This window comes from Panthera leo, chromosome A1 (genome assembly GCF_018350215.1).
Source record: "Panthera leo isolate Ple1 chromosome A1, P.leo_Ple1_pat1.1, whole genome shotgun sequence".
Lineage (NCBI taxonomy): Eukaryota > Metazoa > Chordata > Mammalia > Carnivora > Felidae > Panthera > Panthera leo.
In genome coordinates, this window is record NC_056679.1 from 132,029,870 (window position 1) to 132,050,351 (window position 20,482).

General features: G+C 34.2%; 1 protein-coding gene across 1 annotated transcript in view; it reads left to right on the plus strand.

Moving 5' to 3' along the window:
* CWC27 (CWC27 spliceosome associated cyclophilin) overlaps positions 1-20,482 on the plus strand; it is a 194,722-nt gene that overhangs the window by 162,894 nt on the left and 11,346 nt on the right. Inside the window, exon 13 of the mRNA XM_042940181.1 lies at positions 2,943-3,046. Coding sequence (XP_042796115.1) covers positions 2,943-3,046 — 104 coding nt within the window. The remainder of the gene's footprint in view (positions 1-2,942; positions 3,047-20,482) is intronic.

Sequence of the window (20,482 nt, forward strand, 5' to 3'; positions counted from 1 at the left end):
ATTTAGAACCTACCATGTACTAATCACTGTATTTGGTGTTAAACAAGGTGGACACACCCCTGTCCTCTCAGAGCTGTTAGGGAAAAGAGCCAGTTAAACAAGTAATGCCAATAAAAGCAGGTGAGCATTCTGACAGGTTGAGTATAGAGAACTATGTAAATGTGTAACAGTAGGACTAAACATCGACTAAGAATCTAGGAAGGCCTCCCTGAGAAAATGATTGGTCAGTTGAACTTTGAAAGTTGAATAGGAGACAGGTGGCCAGACAAAGGAAGAGTATATAAGAAATGTTGGATCGCTTTGCAAAGAACTATAAAAGATGTTAAGTATGGACTATACCAAACTAAAAGAAAGATGATGCTGGAGAGGGAAGCAGAAACCAACTCATGCAAGGCACTTTTGAGCTATACTAAGAAATTTATATTTACCCTAAGGGCAGAGGGGAGCCATTGAAAGAAGGAGATAACATAATCTCATTTGCACTTTGGGAAGATTCCTCCAATCTGGCTGTGGTATAGAGACTATACTGGACCCAGAGCAGGACTAGAGGTGTAGAGGCCAGTTGAAGAGACTCTTCTGTGTAGGTATGCATGCATGAAGTTTGCCAAGGCAGGACCTCTTCAAAACAGTTTCCTCCTACTAGGAAGACTCTCACTGTGTTGAAGAGCCATGCTGTAAGTAGTTAGCCATTCACTCCTTCAGAAGACCCACTCCCCTAGAGATGCTAAACAGAAATGCCCCTATGCAAATCCTATCTTCTTTACCATATGTTGTGCCCCATTATTTTTGTGACGTTTGCTTTACTGCCTAGTGTCTTCTGCCTTTAGAACGCAGCTAGAAAAAGTTCAATCACAAATATAGGAGAAGCTAAGAAAGGCCAAGAGGATGTTTTGTTACAGTCCTCTTTCTTTGAGCAAATGCCAGTAGCACATTAATTGGCCCTAAAAACAGACTGCCTTGCCACTTTCAAAACTCAAGGAAAAAGATCTAGGTCTAGCATAATTTTCTAGGAAGCTTTTAAATTTCATTCCACTAAGAAGTCTCCTTTGTTTTCATTTTTCTTTATGTTTTTGGAAAAGACATTTCCAAGTGTACAAAGGTCCACCATTAAAAAAATTAATGGGGTTTACTTTTAAGCTATAGACACAGAAATACACTTTTAGAGATATATTTTATATAACATATATATAGATATATAAGCTCATACACATACACAAAAATAAAAAACACCTAAAAAGCCTTGAAGGATATATACCAAAATGTCAAAAATAGTTATTCTTAGTGATGGAATAATAGATAATTTTGTTCTGCTTCTCCTTATTTTCTAATATTTCTAAATTAAACTTTTCCTTATTATAAAGCAAATATAAGAAAAGTTTGTAAGCAAAAGGGTTTTTTTTTAACAAATAAGTTTTAAAAACAAGGGATGCCTTCTTTTTTTGTTAACACTGTTTGAAGAGCTTAATCTTTTAATTACTACTCTGGAAACAGACAAAATACCTAACCCCAATGCACTAGGAGCCCTCTGAATGCCCATGAGGATATTCTGTAGGAATTTAGTGTTTCCCCCAAAACTTGTCTCATTTCCAAGTGGACGCTATGGTAATGTGTATATTTTCATCTGTTGCCCATGTGGGCATTAAAATTTCCAGAACTTATAAAGCATATAAGGCACTTTCACTATCATTTCTAGCAGTAACTGCCTTTGTTTCTTGTACCATCTGTCTTTATTGAGCTTCAGTTCTAGACCACCAAAACCTTCTTAATTTTTCCATGAACTGTGGTCTCAGTGGTATTTCTTAGATAAATTACAGAGCCTAGCAATTTATTGTGATGCCTTATTGTACTTGTTATTCACATACTGAACTATCATACCTCTGTTTCCTTGTGAAATATGAGTATTTTAATACTGAATTCAATGTGCTAGTCTCTTAATTAGTCATTTGATTTTTTTGGACAGGTAGTACTTCACCCCGTTTCACAAGTATGTACTTTTTTAAACTGTAGAATAAAAATATTTTTTCCAGCTTTTGTTCTCTACTCATATTCTGGAGGTAAGCTAAGTATTAATTACAAAACTATAGACACTTGTTGTTTGTTACCCGCAAAGGACATGGGAGACAAACAAGAACCACAGAAATCGTGCCCTTTTCTTCAAAATCTACTGAACATGGTATTTACGTCCCACTTCTTTTACTTAACAACAGAATGTAATGCTCTTGTATATAATTTTTAATAATGTAATAGTATATTCATTACTTTTTACAAAATATATCTAGTTCATTACTGATAGATATTAACATGTTTTCATTTTTCCATTTGTAGGAATATGGCTGCAGTGTACATCTTTTCCATAAGCCATTTTCTGTTTCATACTATTTTTCTTCATGTATTCCCAGGATTGAAGTGATTGAGTCAAAGGGAATGATCACCTTAAAGTTTTGACATATTTAAATAGCTTTTTAAAATATCACTCCAATTTACCCATCTTCCACCAGTTAATGTGTTTATTCATTTTACCTTCCTTGCCATTGATATTTTTACATTTTTGGAAATTTGTTCAATGACAAATACTATTTGTTATTGGTGTTTTATTTTGTGATTTCTCATATTTTAGTGAAGTAGCTCCTAGTCTTGTGGACCTTAAAAATTAGTCACTAACAAGCATGCATTTTAAAGTTTAAGTGTCTTCTATATAAGCAAACTATGTTCCCCAAATCAGAAACTATCACATATGCCTGAGGGAAAATGTCAGTGCAAATGTAAACAGGGCATTGTCGAGGTTTATAGAACAATCACTGCTTGAGTTTTGTTATTTTCCTTCAAAATTAAAAATTCATCTAAGTCTTAGTGTTTCAAATTTTTTCTACCAAATTTCAGTGTCTCTTCTAAAATTATATTTATCCTTATCAGAAAACTTAGCCATGTAATCATTATTTCAGACCCTGGCGCTGCTGAACCAGTTTAAATCTAAACTCACTCAAGCAATTGCTGAAACTCCTGAAAATGACATTTCTGAAGCAGAAGTAGAAGATGATGAAGGATGGTAAGGGCTTTGATTTCTCTGTATTAACCATGAACAAATAGGCTCAGAGCAGAGGTACTATTAGGATATTAGGACATTTCCACTATGTCGTCTTCTCCCCTCACCCCCAGACTTCACCTTTAATCACACCTTCATCATTATAGAGTCTCGGCATCTTTTGACTTCATTTCACTTCCATAAGCATTTATTGAGTGCTTGGTGTGTTCCCAGTATTGTGCTAGCCAGTGGAAAATATACAAGACATATATGACACTCTCCCTGTCCTAAATAACTTTCTAATATTGTAGAAAAGATAAGATTCACATTAAACAGCTAGAAAGCAGCCTCAAAAGATTCTAAATCATTTATTTTTTACACTTTCCCACAAACATTTTAGGACTCAGTAATACATTTCATAATCCTACTAAGTTCCTCTTAAAATTTATGACCTACAGGATCCTAGCAATCATACACAGTCAACTTATTTTTTCTTTGGCTGTTTTTCAGCTTTTTAAGACACTGATAAGAAATAAAGGAATTAATGACTTGTACATGTCCTGTGCTTAACACTTTATCCTATACTGGCAAAAAGGAAAAAAAAAAAAAAGGAATAAGAATTGTGCTTTCCCTTATCACACTCCTCTGTCCTCCAGTTGACTTCACATGTAGTATATTAGGACTCCCCACACCTAACTGCCCTCACCTCCCACTACACCCTGGCTCAAGCACATTACTGCAAGCAAGCCAAAGGGTCACCCCCCACATATGACTCACCCTCTGGAGCCTCTGAACTGTCACATGTGCCATTACCCCAACCCAGAATCATAGCCTCACTCCTCTCTGCCAGACGGCATCTCTCTCCTATTTCAAAACTGCTCAACACTCCCATCCTCCAGGAAACCAGTCAGCAAGATTTGTTGAGCACTCACAAATCTAGAGGGTGGAGGAAAGAGGGCTGGGACACACATTTAAAAAGACATAAAAACACTTATTAAGAAAACATTTAAGCAAGTAGGATTCTGCAACTATATACAACTTTAATCAAAAGGACTGAGGGGATGATGATTTGAATGGAATGAATCCTACCTCCCCTAGGACCCTGAAATGCTTATATATTTCTCAAAATATAATTTCTGTACGATCTAGGTTATGTACTTTTTTTTAACCCTGAGACTCTTTTAATTGGTTTCTATTACTTATATGTACTTATTTATACTTAAATTCAAAGTTGCTTGAAGGCAGAAGCTGGCTCCTCCCACAGTTGTGTGCCAAAGGTGAAGGCTCAATGAGTGTTGACTGACCCTTAGAGATAAATGCACATTACATAGAAGAATTTTCTGTTTTTTTATATGACTGGACAGGTTTAGTTTTATTTTGGATTCCCTGAATGTCTCAAAATATCTTTCAAATGTTTTGGGTTCAGCCACCACACAAAAAAAATGTTTTGCCAAGTCCTCTTCCCCTTATTTTTGAATCCATATGCATTTTTTAAGGAAACATGATCCATGTGTTTCTGATTCATTTACACTTAACTCATCAAGATGATGTTTTGTAAGAGCAGTTTGATGCCCAATAAGTTTTTTTAACCTTTTTATAAGCCATTTAAGTCCTTTTTTATTGAACAGGAAAGTCACCAACAAATTTAGACCCAGAAATTTCATTTGAAACTCATAACACACAGGATTCAAATTTACTTTTAACTTGGCAAGACCATTTAACTTCCCAGGGTTCTTCCGAGCCACTTGGTTCCGAATTCTCTCACTGTGAATTCCTCATTAGCTGCAGATGTCAATCAGTGTTTTTAAAATTGTCATTCTTGCTTTTGATGTGATTTCACAGTACAATCTATGTTCTAACATCCTCATTAGAAAGTAAACAAATGGGAAAACTTTACCAGATGGTAAAATCGCTGGTCAGTGATGTTGACCAGTTCTCCATTTGGGGAACAAAACTAAGTGGAAGAGGAAGGGTAAGTATGTTAAAGACTTACCAGGTCTTCGAGGGGTTCATTTCTACTTTCAATTACAGTCTCCTAAACAGAAAGTCAGAACTATACACTATGTACCTACACATTTTTTGTATTTGTTTTATCTAACATCTAGTAAAAAATACCTTTAGTGTTTCAAGGCACTACACAGAATCATACAGAATACATGGGACTATTTTATTGCAATATAGACTATTGAAATTTTGTAACGTGATAAGCAACAACATCCTGTCTGTTCATAAATACACCCGTTCAAGTTTATCAGGTCTCTAGTGATTTAGACCATCACTCATAAAGTATATTCCACTCAGAAAAGAAGCCTTATATTAAAAGTGATTTATGGCAAATATTATGAGTGCATGGCATGTGCATGTGTGTTATGCATAAATTACATGGTTACCAGACTATTTTGTAGGTCACGGTTACCGCTTTTCTAAGAAGTGAAAGTCAGCCAGTACTGTACTACACTGTCAAGGTCTGTTATCTGAGGTAAAATGATTGCTTCTCAGACATTTTTATGTGTCCGCATGAGTGACCACACATTGAGGGATCATTTTCATTTTCTGTCAAGATAGAAACCATTACCAATTTGTTATGTTTTCTTTTACTTGGCAAACTTTCGGTTCGCATTTTTGGCTAAGCTGCTGTATTGGCATGGTATACAACGGACATTTGGGTACCATTCAGCAGCATTCTACTTTTTTATGAAAAAAAAAAAAAAAAAAAAAAAAAAAAAAAAAAAAAAAAAAAAACAGTGGGAGGGGGAAAAGAAATATGATTCTATTGTAAACACTGTATATGGTGTTTGATAATTACTCCCAGATTTCACTGTCTAACAAGGCATTTAAAGAAGTGTTATTAGTAGATCTAAGCTGAAATGCATGATAGAAATTTTTCACTCAAAATTATTAAGATTCTTCCTTTGTTGGGATATATACTGCCAGTATTTGGTGGCAGTGATGGCTCCCAGACTCCAGTGTAGCAGCTAAAGTAGCCTCTTTGCCTCTACATTCCTTCTTCCCACAGCATCACACTCTTATAGCTATAGAATCTTTCTTCAAGCATGGGTTTTATAAAACCATTAGATACATGGCAGGAATCATCAGCGACCAGATTCATATGAACATGTGGATGAGGTCCATGTGCCATTTTGGGTTTGGTTAGATAAAGCTTGGTTAGCTCCCAAAAAAGTTTTGTGAGAGCTGTTTCTGACAAGATAGAAGAGAGACATAAAAAAGAAAGCCACCTGCTCCTACAGAACAAAATCAGCATTCCAAGGAGAGGAGAAAAGTTAAATCTATGAGAGTAGAATGTGATCTTGTGAACATTTAACTATTTACTACTATGTTCCATTCAAATGTTTTTCCAGGTTAATCTAAGATTAACCTAATACTTTGAAACAAATATATATGATAAAATAATAAACCATATAAAGGTCTATCTGCCTTCCTCCCTCCTCTTCTCATCTCTCTCCCCTCCACCACTTTCTCATAGTACGTACAGTATTCAGTATTCTAAGAATTAGAGAATAATTATTTTTACTATATAAAGAAAAGATGTTCACTATACCAAAACCAGATTATGGACACCTCAAAAAAAGTAAATAATAGTCACCTGTGATCCTCAACTCAACAATAAATATCATTAATTTATACACTTCCAGATATTTTTATGCCCATGCACATTTTAGGCAGAAATGAAATCATATAATGCTATATAATTTTATAACTTGCTTTCAGCTTTTAGCAATATATAGCAAATATACAAAAGTAAATACTTTTCCTTGCCATACATAATTTTATGATTAATTTTTATATTTTTGTATTAGGCCACATAGTATGCCATTATAAGATAAACCACAGTTTCCTTGATCAGCCCCATGTTTTTGGATATTTAGGCTCTTTCCAGTTTGGTTTTTAGTGTTTATTTTTTTTTTGTTTATTTAATGTTTTGTTTATTTGTTTTAATGTTTATTTATTTTTGAGACAGAGAGAGACAGAGCATGAGTGAGGGAGGGGCAGAGAGAGAGAGGGAGACACAGAATCCGGAGCAGGCTCCAGGCTCTGAACTGTCAGCAGAGAGCCCGATGCAGGGCTCGAACTCACGGACTGTGAGATCATGACCTGAGCCAAAATCAGACACTTAACCAACTAAGCCACCCAGGCGCCCCTCCAGTTTACATGTATTATACACAACACTGTAATGAACATCCATGTATCTTCATCATTGCCAGTTTTCTCCAGATCAATTTCCAAAACTGGAATTCCTTAGTCAGTGGGTATGCATATTACGCTTCTGCTAAATATTTTCATGGCCCTCCCAAAATGTCATTCCAGTCTACACTCCCAAATAAATATCATTTTTATGACTTGCTTTTTAGGGCTGTTAGAATCTCAAGAATTAATTAAGGTACTTTGCAGTACTTACTGAAAGAGAATAACGTTTCCAAAAACATGTTTTGCCTTTGTAAAGTTTTTAAAAATACGCAGTCTGGTTTGCTTCTGTTTTTAATAAAACTAGTACACATTTCATCATAACTCTTCAAGATCCTCAGGTTTAAATGGTTTTGTTCTTGGTTCTGAAAAAATTATCCTTCTAAGATAATCTTATTGGTTAGGACTTTTGGATCTGGATTCTTTTTTTGTTTTTGTTTTTCAGTTTTATTACTGCACCTTGGCTTGCATTAAAAATCAGTTTGTCCATCAGTCATTGTTTGTGCTAGAGATTAGAGTTTGAGAACCAGATTTAGCATGAGGTAGTTTTCAAGTGTTCTTCAGGAGTTAGCATAGCATAGAAGCAATAAAAACCAGTTGTCTGAGTATTCAAAACTGTGAAAATTTAATAATGCAGATGTAAAAGAAAGTATTGACTGTTAGGTCCATTCAGACCTCATTATAAGATACCATTAAAGGACATAGCTTCACTTCATTGGCAAAGCTTTAAATACTTTTTATATATAATAAATGCTGTAATTTGTATGAGGTTTAGTCATGTATTGAGTGAAGGGTACAATGACTACAAAGGAACATTGTAATTATAGTCTCCACTTCATTCAATCAGGACTTTGCCAAGCATGGATAACAAGTCAGTGTAGACAAACCCAAATACAGGTATAAGGACAGATGCTGTGAGAATAATGAAAACTCACATTAGTCAAGCAAGAGATCTTCTTTACCCATTTAGCATTAGCCAAGACAGCAGGTCTCACATTTTTTTCTCTGGACCCCTTTATACTCTTAAAAATTGGGGCACCTGGGTGGCTCAGTTGGTTGAGCATCCAACTTCAGCTCAGGTCATGATCACAGTCCATGAGTTCAAGCCCCACGTCGGGCTCTATGCTGACAGCTCAGAGCCTGGAGCCTGCTTCGGATTCTGTGTCTCCCTCTCCCTCTGCCCCTCCTCTGCTCATGCTCTCTCTCTCTCTCAAAAAGTAAATAAAAATTTAAAAAAAATTTTTTTTTAATTATAAAATTTAGTGAGGACTCCAAAGAGCTTTGATTTGTATGGAATATATCTATTGATATTCACCTTACTAGAAATTAAAACTAAAGAATGAAATCACTTAAAAATAATAATAAACCCATTTCATGTTAACATAAATAAAAATTGTATGAAGAACCATTATATTTTCATAGGAGAAAATCTAGTGAGAAAAGTGCCATTGATTTACCTTTTTTTTTTTAATTTACCTTTTTTTTGCGTATCTCCCCAATGTCTGACATAACAGAACCTGCCAGATTCTCATATCTTCTTCACTGTCTTTTTTTAAAATTTTTTTTATGTTTGTTTATTTCTGAGACAGAGACAGAGCATGAGTGGGGGAGGGGCAGAGAGAGAGGGAGACAGAGAATCAGAAGCAGGCTCCAAGCTCTGAGCTGTCAGCACAGAGCCCGATGCGGGGCTCGAACTCACAAACCATGAGATCATGACCTGAGCTGAAGTCGGTTGCTCAACCGACTGAGCCACCCAGGCGCCCCTTCTTCACTCTGTTTTGACACACATCATGTACTCTCTCAGAAATTCCACCGTGAATTCATAAGGATAAGAATGAAAATGAAAAAAGACAATGTTTTAATATTCATACTAAAATAATTTTGACAATAGAGACACAGTGATCCTCAAGTCACAGTTTGAGAACTGATGGACTAAAGCATCTTTAGTCATTGGGTGTGTCATGATGATTCTTTTTGTTAGATATAATAACTCACTTTATAAGTCCTGGGAAGCTTTATTCAACTTCGCAGTTTGTGATCCTTGTTCTCAAGGAGTACCAAAGTAGTGCTTTCCGAATTAAATGTGGCCAGCCTATTGGCCGAGACCTGCTTACAACATAATTCTTACCATGCCCATAGCAACTCCAAACTGGCATTTAACTGCTCTTTTTTCTTTTTCAGAAATGTTTCGTAATAGGCTTTTTAGAGTAGCTTTAGACTCACAGCAAAATTGAGCAGAAACTATAAAAAGTTCCCGTAATCCTTCCCTTCCCTCCCCTGCAACACACAGCCCTCTCAACTATCAATATCCCACACCGGAATGGTACATTTGTTACAAATGAAAAGCCTATATTCACACATCATTATCTCTTAAAGGCCACAGTTTACATTAGGGTTCACTGTCAGTGATGTATATTCTATGGGTTTGGACAAATGTATAATGACATGTAGCCACCATTATAGTACCATACAGAATAGTTTCATTGCCCTAAAAATTCTCTATGTTCTGCTTATTCATCTCTCATTTTCCCACTAAGGCTGGCAACCGTAGATGATTTTACTGTGTGCACAGTTTCGCCTTTTCCAGAATGTCATATAGTTGGGATCAGAGAGTATACAGCTTTTTTGGGTTGGCTCCTTTCACTTAGTAATATGCATTTAAGATTCCTCCATGAACTTCATGCCATGGATCTTTTTTTAGTGCTGAATGATATTCCTTGTCTGTACGTAGCACAGTTTACCTATGCATTCACCTACTAAAGGACATCTCAGCTACTTTCAAGTTTTGGCAAGCATGAATAAAGTTGCTATAAACATCCATGTGTAAGTTTTTGTATGGACATAAGTTTTAGGGTAAATACCAAGGAGTATAATTGCTATATCATATGGTAAGAGCATGTTTAGTTTTGTAAGAAACTGCCAAACAATCACCCACAGTGGCTTGACCATTTTGCTTTCCCACTGCAATGAATGAGAGTCCCCGTAGCTCTACTTCCTTACTGGAATTTGGTGTTCTCGGTGTTTTAGATTTTGACCCCTCTGACAGGTGTGGAGTGGTATTTCATTGTTCTTTTAATTTGCAGTTCCTCAATGACCTATGATGTTGATCATCTTTCCACATGCTATTTGCCATCTCTGTACCTGCTTTTGTGAGGTGTCTGCTAAGGTTTTTTGCTCGCTTTTTAATCGAGTTGTTCATTTTCTTCTTATTGAGTTTTCAGAGTTCTTTGTATCTTCAGGTGTGTCTTTAGTAAATATTTTCTCCCAGTCTGTGGCTTGTCTTCTCATTCTCTTGGTACTGTTTTCTACAGAGCAGAAGTTTTTAATTTCCATGAAATCCAGGTAATCCACTGTTTGTTTCATGGATCATGCCTTTGGTGTTGCATCTAATAGCCAAGGTCATCTAGGTTTTCTCCTATGTTATCTTCTAGGAGTTTTACACTTTTGCATATTGCATTTAGGTCTATGATGCATTTTTTAATTGAAATAAAATTAACATACAGTGTTATATTAGTTTCAGGTGTATGACATTTATCCAACAATTCTCTACATTACTCAGCACTCACCAGGACAAGTGTAATTCCCATCTGTCACCATACAACGTTATTACAGTATTATTGACTATATTCTCTATGCTGTACTTTTCATCTCTGTGCCTTATTTATTTTGGCCTATGATCCATTGTGAATTATTTTGTGAAGGCTGTGGGATCTGTGTCTAGATTTTTTTTTTTTTTTTTTTTTTTTTTTTTTTTTGCTTGTGGAGTGTTTACATTTTCACAAACATTTTAGTTTTGGCAAGCCTGCAGTTACTTTTAATGTGCAATCTCATCATTTCTTTTATAACCAGCTGTTAAGTATATTTTTAGCCAATTATCAGTTATTCATATAAATTAATAAGATTTGCAAAATAACTGACAGTAGAAATCACTTATACTTGACTTTAAAGTAAATATACATCCTTTTTATGCTTTTTGTTCATATTCTTCTACTGGTAGTAGGAGATAAAGGTGGTTCTGAATCCAACCAATTCATTCTTTTTTTTATAAACACTTTTAAATGATTTATTTATTTTTGAGAGAGAGACAGAGAGAGAGAAAGAGAATGTGTGCAAGCAGGTGAGGGGCAGAGAGAGAGGGAGACACAGAATCCACAGCAGGCTCCAGGCTCTGAGCTGTCAGCACAGAGCCCAATGCGGGGCTCAAACTCACAAACTGTGAGATCATGACCTGAGCCAAAGTCGGACACTTAACCGACTGAGCCACCCAGGCACCCCCCTCAACCAATTTATTCTTGAAGCAGATATTTGCATGTGATATATTTCAGGTATGCTGCTAGGACCTTAATGCTATCTTCCCTCATTTAACCCTCATAGGGCTCATAGGTTAGGGACCAGCTATGGTGGGTTTGTTTCTTACAGCTCCACTAGAGAATCAGTATTATTCCCATTCTATAAATGAAGAAACTTAGACTCAGAAAGTTAGGTTATTTGCCCAAGATCACACAGTAATAAATAGTGAGGCTCTTGGTCACACTTAAGAGCCCCAGAATACCAATTTCTATCACAGTGATTTTAACATGAAGTAACAAAAATGAGGGGTGGGGGAAATCAACTTGACTTTCAAAGACCTTTGATTCTAAATAATACTATCTGTCTTCTGGAGCTGGTTACAGCACATTTATCATCCATTCTAATCTTTGGAATACTTTTCACATTCTTTTCAAGAAATGCACCACTATGGAGGCTCTGTATAATCCTACATATTGAATTATATTTTAATTATACAATGAGCTGTTAAATCAGACTGCCTGAACAAGCAACCTCTATTGCAAGCCTTAATTTCTTCACCTGTAAAGTGGAAATAACAATATCTACCTCAGGGTTATTATTAGAATTAAATGAGATAATTCGTGTAAAGTGGTTCCAAAGTTACAAAGTTCCTGACGCTAAGGAAATGCTCAGGAAATATTAGGTGTGAGAGAGGGAGAAGGGTGCATGGTACTGGGGTAATATTGGTAAGGCCTGACAAATTACTCAGTAAACACTCTAAATTAAATTGACAAATTGTTAGTTATACAGTTGTCTTGATGTAATAATATCAAAGAAAAATAATATATAAATAAAAGGCAAATGTTAATTTACCTCAGTTATGTTGTCTGTAACCTAGAAGGAATGTGGATATATTCATTAAATTTGCTAGCTGTGCATGATGGTTCTATTTTAAAATCTTTTGAGAAAAAGAGACAAGTATTATAAAGCAGATTCTTTAGCTGAATCTGATTATAACTCTGAATATAATTTTATATAACTCTGAATCCAGAGTTTAGCTAATGTAAATTCAGCATCCATAGAGAAAGAGGAGGGGAGTAGACAAGATTACCTTTTTTATGCTGGGAATATACAATCATACATCGTGGACTTGGACCGTCTCCAGAAACTTTTTTTTGTTTTTTGTTTTTTGGGGGTTTTTATAGCTGACAGCATTTTGAAACAGAGAAAGGCCTTTGTAGGCATAAGTAGTTCATTTCTATTAGGAAGAAGATTTAAGGAGCAAAGGTCCTTGGGATTAAGCACATTGTAGTAAAAAAATCATTTCATAGTGGGAGTTACAGATAGCAACCAAGCCAGTACAAAATGAAAGCGGCCATTATACACAGGCAATCAAGAAAATAGGAACAAAAGCTCTATTACTTTAACCATATCTCAAAGTTAAATGATGTAGAAAAACCCAAATACTAAGGTTCCAGGTGAAATTTTGTGAAAGAAGATGCAGAATTTGTACAGAGTTGTTTGTATTTCTAAAAATAAAATTTTTACAAATTTTTTAAATTGTTTTCAAAAATGTTTAATTTGTATCATTTTCTTTTAGAAAATTATTAGATGAAATTAATACTAATTGTCATATTGATTTTTCAAATAACCCACTTTGTGGTTATAATGCAATCTATATAAAAAACATTGAAAAAGGACAGGAAATAAAAAATCATTAGTAATTTCATACCCTACAGAGAATCATCATTAATCCTTTTGTCTATACCTATATTGCACTTTTCTCAAGAATGGAAAAATTTATTTGATTTTTCATTAGGAGTCTTTCATGAGTGAATAATCCAATAGTTATATATTTTGTAAGTCCACTGTTATCTCCTTAGGTTAAAGGAAGTGAAACTGTTAAGTATTTTTTTATAATTTACAAACAAGAAACTGCATAGTTCTTATTTGTTAATTTTGATGAATTTTCAAAATCATACATACCCATGTAAACACCACCAAAACAAGATCTAGAACATTTACATCACCCCTGAAAGTTCCCTCATGCCCCTTTCAAACAGTTCCCTCCCCCAGATCATTGTGATTTTTGTTAGCTCAAGTGTGTCTTGATAACATCTTTGCTAGATTGCATTCCAGAAGGTTAAATCATTTATACCTGTACCGGTAATGTATGAAGTGGCTGGTTTCTCCTTATGCTAAGTATCACGTATGTGTATGTTGTAATATATCATAGGTACCAGATATAGATACATTAATCTTTGCCAGTTTCTACTTTGTATTATTTTGTATTTCTTTGTTTACTGATGAAGTTGAACTTTTAAAAATGTGTTAACTGGCCATTTATATTTCATCATTCTTGTGGTGGTGGTTATTAAGTGTATAAGGCTTTTTTTTTATTAAGTGTATAGTCTAATATGATTATATATTTCTTACTGCTTTGCAAAAGCTCTTTAATATTAAGGAATTTGGGGCGCCTAGGTGGCTCAGTCAGTAGAGCGTCCAACAATGGCTCAGGTAATGATCTGGCTCAGTTCGTGGGTTCGAGCCCCGGGTCGGGCTCTGTGCTAACAGCTCAGAGCCTGGAGTCTGCTTCAGATTCTGTGTCTCCCTCTCTCTCTGCCCCTCCCCCCACTCATGCTCACTCACTCTCTCTCAAAAATAAACATTAAAAAAATTAAAAATATTAAGGATATCATTTTTTGTTTTAAATATTTTTACTAGTTTGTCATTACCTAACAATTTGTTTGTGAGGGGTTTGCTTTGTTTTGTTTTGGCTTTGTTTTTAACATGGAGTTTTAAATGTGTATTTATAAATCTGCCAATCTTGCTCTTCATGTTTTTGGCCCACCATCATTCTTTAAACTCTTATAATCCCAGGATTATATAAATACCTAGTTATATCTTTCTCTAGTATTTTTGTGGTTTTATTTTCATTTTTAATTTACATCTTTAATCTACCTGGAAATTATTATTTGGTGTATTATATTAGGTTACTCTTATAACTTTTATTTTTGTATATTACTAACTTCCACAAGTGAATAATCCTTTGTTTTTCCCCACTGATATTACACATGTGCTTTATCATATACTAAGGGCTTAGAAATATTTTTGGGTCAGTTTCATCATTTTACAAGGATTTTTCTGTCTATTCCTGTGTCAGTACCTCACTGCTAAATTATTACAGCCATATAATACTATTTAATATCTGGTAAGCAAGTTGGATCTCTATTGTTCAACACATATTTTTACTTTAAAAGTTTAAGCAACTGGATAATGTGCTCCATTTGTATTTTCTTTGAGTAAACCACACCTGGAAAAATCTTAGACAATTGAACATGGAATCAATAAAAAGGCCCCATTATTTAACAGGTGGCCACTACCTGAATTGAGACCCTAGTGCCAAGAAGGAAATAATCAGTCTTTAGACAAACTCCCTACTTTCAAAGTAATGGAAAAGATTGCATGTGGAAAATAAGTAGCATGAGGAATAAAAAAGAACAAAATTTAGGATATTTGATTGCCAATTTATGGTATAGGTTATTAAATGTTTTTATGAGAGGTTTGATCAGAATTTTTTCCATTTCCCTGGTACTGAAAAAAAAAAAGCACAAAGTATTAACAAAATCATACAGTAGATAACATCTCACTTTTATTTTACATGATGGTAATCCCCAGGACATCTAGGATTGCTGTATATAAATGCAAGCCACAAAATATTCTTCCAGAGACATTCATTAATAATCTTTCTACTACCTACCATTTTGAATTATTAACATCCCTTATCCTCTCTGGTATTAATGCAGATAATCAAGTTAAATGTAACAATAATGTTCTGTTCTTTGTGTGCAGATAATTCAATCAGCCACGATATATAAAATGTTGGGCTTGAGCTGTTTTTTTAGTAGAAATAAAAGTTGTAAGAAGAAGCTAACTTTTACTAACATTTACAAAATATTAATCTTTTTTAACCTATAAGCTAAACGTTATTAAATTATATGGGAAGAATCTGAAGCAGAGAAAGGTTAAGTAACTTGGGTCAAGATCTCAGAGCTAGAAAGTGGTAGATCTCAGAAATAGCTAATCATGCTTGGCTCAGTAGTTTTCTTTTTTTGTGTGATTTTATACTGCAACAGTTTCTCGAGCTAGCCTACATATTTTTCACATTTGCTTATAAAGCAGTGTCATTGTTTATTGCTGTAGTAATAAGGCCAAACAAGTGACTTCAGCACTTTATTATAAATTTTTGGTCAAAAATTGTCCAGCTCCCTTTAAATCACAGCAGATATTAAGTCCATGTCCCTAATATTATAATCCCTTTAATTTGAAAAATTAAAATACAGACAGTTGTTTAAAAGTTTAACTTGAATAAGAAGTTCTTGCCACATTTACCCAGAATTTTCCATGGGAATATACAGGAGAGTGGTTATGAATATGGGATTTGGAATCAGACCTGATTTGAATTTATTAGCTGTGTGATTTCAGACAAATTGTATAACCTGTCTCATCCTGTTGCTTAAACTGTAGTCTGAGGATGGTAAATAGTACCTTTCTGATAGGTTAGTTTGTAGATTACATGAAATACTTTTTTTAAAGGATTTAACAGGGTGTCAGTGCTCAGTAAAGGTTTTGTTGTTCTCATTTTTGATGTTCTCATTGATATTTTTGAAAACTAATTTCTCTGTATTTGTCAGTAGATCTACCAAGATGATTAGAATTTATACCATTTCTATAATGTTTGACAGGTTTTTTTGTTTGTTTTTTTACCTTTTCTTAATTAACCCATAATAAGTTGCAATGGTTAACTTCGGTTTCTATCATGATTCTTTCTAGGATAAAATAAATTTGAGATTTGATATTTTTATGGTAGACAGTAATGCCTCATTAATGAAATATTGTTGTTGTTTTTTTTCCTTGAGACTGGTGCCAAAAATGGCAGAAGGGATATCAACTATAAATAAAATTTTAATATAAACTTTAGAGAGCACAAAATTATAAACTCAGTGTAAGGTAAATGTTTTTCTTCTGTTTCTCTCTCTTAGCCAAGTTCTAAGATAGTGATAAAATGAAGCAAGAGGAAATACGATTATAGACCCGGTTGCCTAATTGGTATTCATTTTATAAAGGACTATAAATAATGCTGCAGAAGACCAATGAGGTTCTTTATAAATAGGACCTTGTCAGAATTGCTGACCCTGGAAAGGCAGTTATTTTCATTCTAAGCCCTCTGTCCAGTCCCTGAAGTCACCTCTTTTTCTCCCTTTTTCTTCTGAATAAAGAAAGCTCTGCTGTATTTACTCTGCTTTCATACAGTTTGACCTGAAATAAGTTTCTATCACATTAGGTAAGCTTGCTTTGTTCGTGGATTTGTTGAGAGAGACGGGCAGATAGCCATGTACCCCAGCTGCTTACCAGGCCTTTTGGACTGGGAACCCCATCTTCCCAAGTTGTTTTGTTAGTTCACCAGGCACAGATTAAATGTTATTGGCTGAGCGGTTGGTTAAACCCCAGGGCAGGTGTAAGAATGCGTATTACAGATTTATTCTGGAAAGCCTCTTAAATCTTTCCACCTGTGCCCTACTGAGAGTGTGAAGCATATTAGATAGGCAAGAAAGCTGAGAAACTATTCCCATGTTGCTGAAGACATTTTGAAAATTACATCTTTTCACTTTTGCTCCAACAATACTCAATATTTATTCAAGACACTCTATAATATGAGGATTATTTTTTTCTTTTTAACTGAGGAAAACAAAAAGTTTTTTTTAAGAGGTGGCTTTTCAAAACCCCAAAGCAAAGGAGAAATATTAACATTTATTCAAAATTTAGAAGAAAGGAAGTTTTCCCATGTTAATGATGAACAGTAAAAGAAATTCCACTAGTTTTTATCTTTGTTTTCTTTTTCCATAGGCCAGTGGCTTGCTTGGTTTACCTAATGTTCTATTTTCCTATAGTGATTTTCATTTGTTTCAAATATTTCAATGTTTTTCTTTTATTGTTTTGTTACTATTGTCCTGCTGTCAATTTTTAAATTTCTTCTAAGTTTTGGCCATTTCTGTCTGCATTTTTCTCTGCTTCCTTTAAGTCACTGTTTCTGTTTCCCATTTTGACTCTTCTTTTATCCTTTTTCTCCTTGATTTCATTCCCTTATTTAGCCTCTTCTGTTTCTCAGTCATCTCTGTCCTGTGCTGACCTGCTCTGCTGGACATGAAGAATCCCAGTGACCTCATTTTCCTGGACTTTTTAAAATATACTTTGATCTCTGGCCTCATTCATGCTTTGTCTGTCTGTCTGTCTCGTCATGTGAATTACTGTCACTTCTACTATCTAATTCGTGTTGAAAAAGATCCACACTGTTTTCATATATAGTGATACTTTAATGCTTTAATATCTTAATTCCTTAAGAAGCTTTGAACATTTGTAAAAAGAGAACCCTAAGTTACCTGTAATTATTGATAGAGAAAAGTTCTAAAATTAAAAGTTTAAAAGACATTTACCTAAATATTACATTTTGATAGGTAAAATATTATCAAAATGAAAGAATCCTCCATTTAATGTTTGAAAATATATTCTAGATCTCATATGAAAATGTCAAAATGTTCAAACAAAATTGTCACTTACATTTTAAGCAGTATCAAAAGTTAGCAGAGAATCATAGAAAAAAATAGTTGTAATATTGGGGTTGATAATGTCATCTCTATATAGCTACTTTTGATTAATTCATTTGAAATAAATCTAAAAGTTATGATTTTCATATTAGATATACTTTCTTTAGACTTTAATAAGTATCAAATGTTTAACATAGTTACCCAGATTCTACAGAAATTATTTTGATTTTTATTTTTCATTAGCAGCAAAACACCCTTAAAAGTATCTGTCATATTTAGGTTTCCAAAGTTTTTAGGCTATGAACTGGGAAGCAGGCTTCAGTTTGATAAATAAATTCAATAGCTTCTCTTTAGTTACTTAATTGTAAAATGGAATGGAGGAAACCAAGTTATCTGCAGATATAGAAAATCCAAAGTTATCTGTCTAAAGTTCTAAGACTTCAAGTATTGTGGCCAGAAACAAAATAAATACACAAAGATCAGTATCAGTTCATCAGCTGCTGTGAAATTATCACTTAGAAAACATTTTTTTAATTGAGAAAACTCAACCTGTTATACAGATAAAGAGATAGATATACCATGTTTCTAGAATGCTTAATTTTTAACAAAAAACAAATTATCTCAAGATTATTTTATAAACCTAATATAATACAAATAAAATACCAGTTGAAGGAGGGGAGAAGAGATGCAAGCAAAAATAACCCAGAAATTTTTTAATAAAAAGAGTAGGAAAGCACAACTTCTCACTCCTTAGGTGTGGGCTAGGCATACTGAATCCCCTCCAAAGAGTACCACATGGAAAGCAAGGGGGGAAAGTAACTTTAGAGTGGAAAACGCTGGCAAGCACTCAGTAAGGTGATCAAGGTCAACATCAACATCATAAATCACTTTGATAGCATTTGCCCTTGATATGATGTAATGAAAATTCCACTTTACATTGTGGTCTTTCTCCCAATAGCCTGTAAGCCCACTCTTACCCTGAGAAAAACATCAGATAAATCCCTTTAGTGTAGGCATCGTACAAAATACCCAACCAGTACTCCTGTAAACTGTCAAAGTGATCAAAACAAGGAAATTCTGAGAAATTGCCATAGCCAAGAATAGCCTGTGGAAACATGACAACCCAAATGTAATGTGATATCCTGAATGGGATCCTGCAACAAAAAAAAAAAGGACATTAGGTAAAAGCTAAGTGTATTAGTCTCCTAGAGCTACCATAACAAAATATCACAGACTAGGTTACTTAAACAACAGAAATTTATTTTCTCACAGTTTTGGAGGCTGGAAGTCTAAGATGAAAGTGTCAGTAGGGTTGATTTCTAGTGAGACTTCTTTCCTTGGCTTGCAGATGGCCCACCTTTATGACCTCATTTGATATTTTTAAATTGAGGTATAATTAGCATATTAGTTTCAGATATACTACATAATTATTCAATATTTGTATGTGTTGCAAAATGACATTTTATGTTAATCATATCTGTAAAGACCATATCTACAAATATAGTCATATTGGGAATTGGGTCTTCAACTTATGAATTTTGGGGAAACACTTTAGTCCATAACACTATGGACTTATAATAATTTATCAATATTGGTTCATTAAGTGTTACAAATGTACAATACTAACATGAGATGGTAATAATAGGAAAAATTGGTTTGGGGGTATGAGAGAACTTTCTGTACTAACTGCTCAATTTTTCTGTAAGTCTAAACCTCTTGAAAAAATAGAGTCTATTTTAAAAAAATACTCTTTTTTAAAGAATAAGAAAGTAATGATCTTTCCTAGTCAGATGCCAAAATTATAATAATTAAACCAGTGGGTTGGGATACTGTACAAGGTGAATTATTCTAGAAATGAAGTTGGAACAACTAGGTAGCCACATGGAAAAAATAAGTAAAGTAATTAGAACTTTATCTGACCCAGTATACTAAAAAAAAATTCTAAATTGATACAAGAATAACAAATGAAAAGAGAAATGTAAAGGTGCTATTAGAAAATATAGTGGATTTTTACATGGTATTAATGTGAAGAAAGACTTAAGCATAACTTTAAAGACAGAAAGAGACTGCTCATAATGACTGTATAAAAAAATTGTAAATTTCTATATGGAAGGGAGGACAGAGGGATGGATGGAAGAGGAAAGGAGATAGGTAGGTAAACCTAGACCAAAAAAAAAAAAAAAAAAAAAGGATAAATGACAAACTAGAAAAGTTGTTTGCAATTTATGTGATGAATACGGATTTATATTCTTAACATAGTAAAAATTCTCACAAATCCATAAGGAAAAGATGAATATGCCACTTTTTTTCCATGAGCAAAGGATGCACACACATATCACAAAAGAAGAAATTCAAAAAGCCAAAAAATGGGGGGAGGGGATAA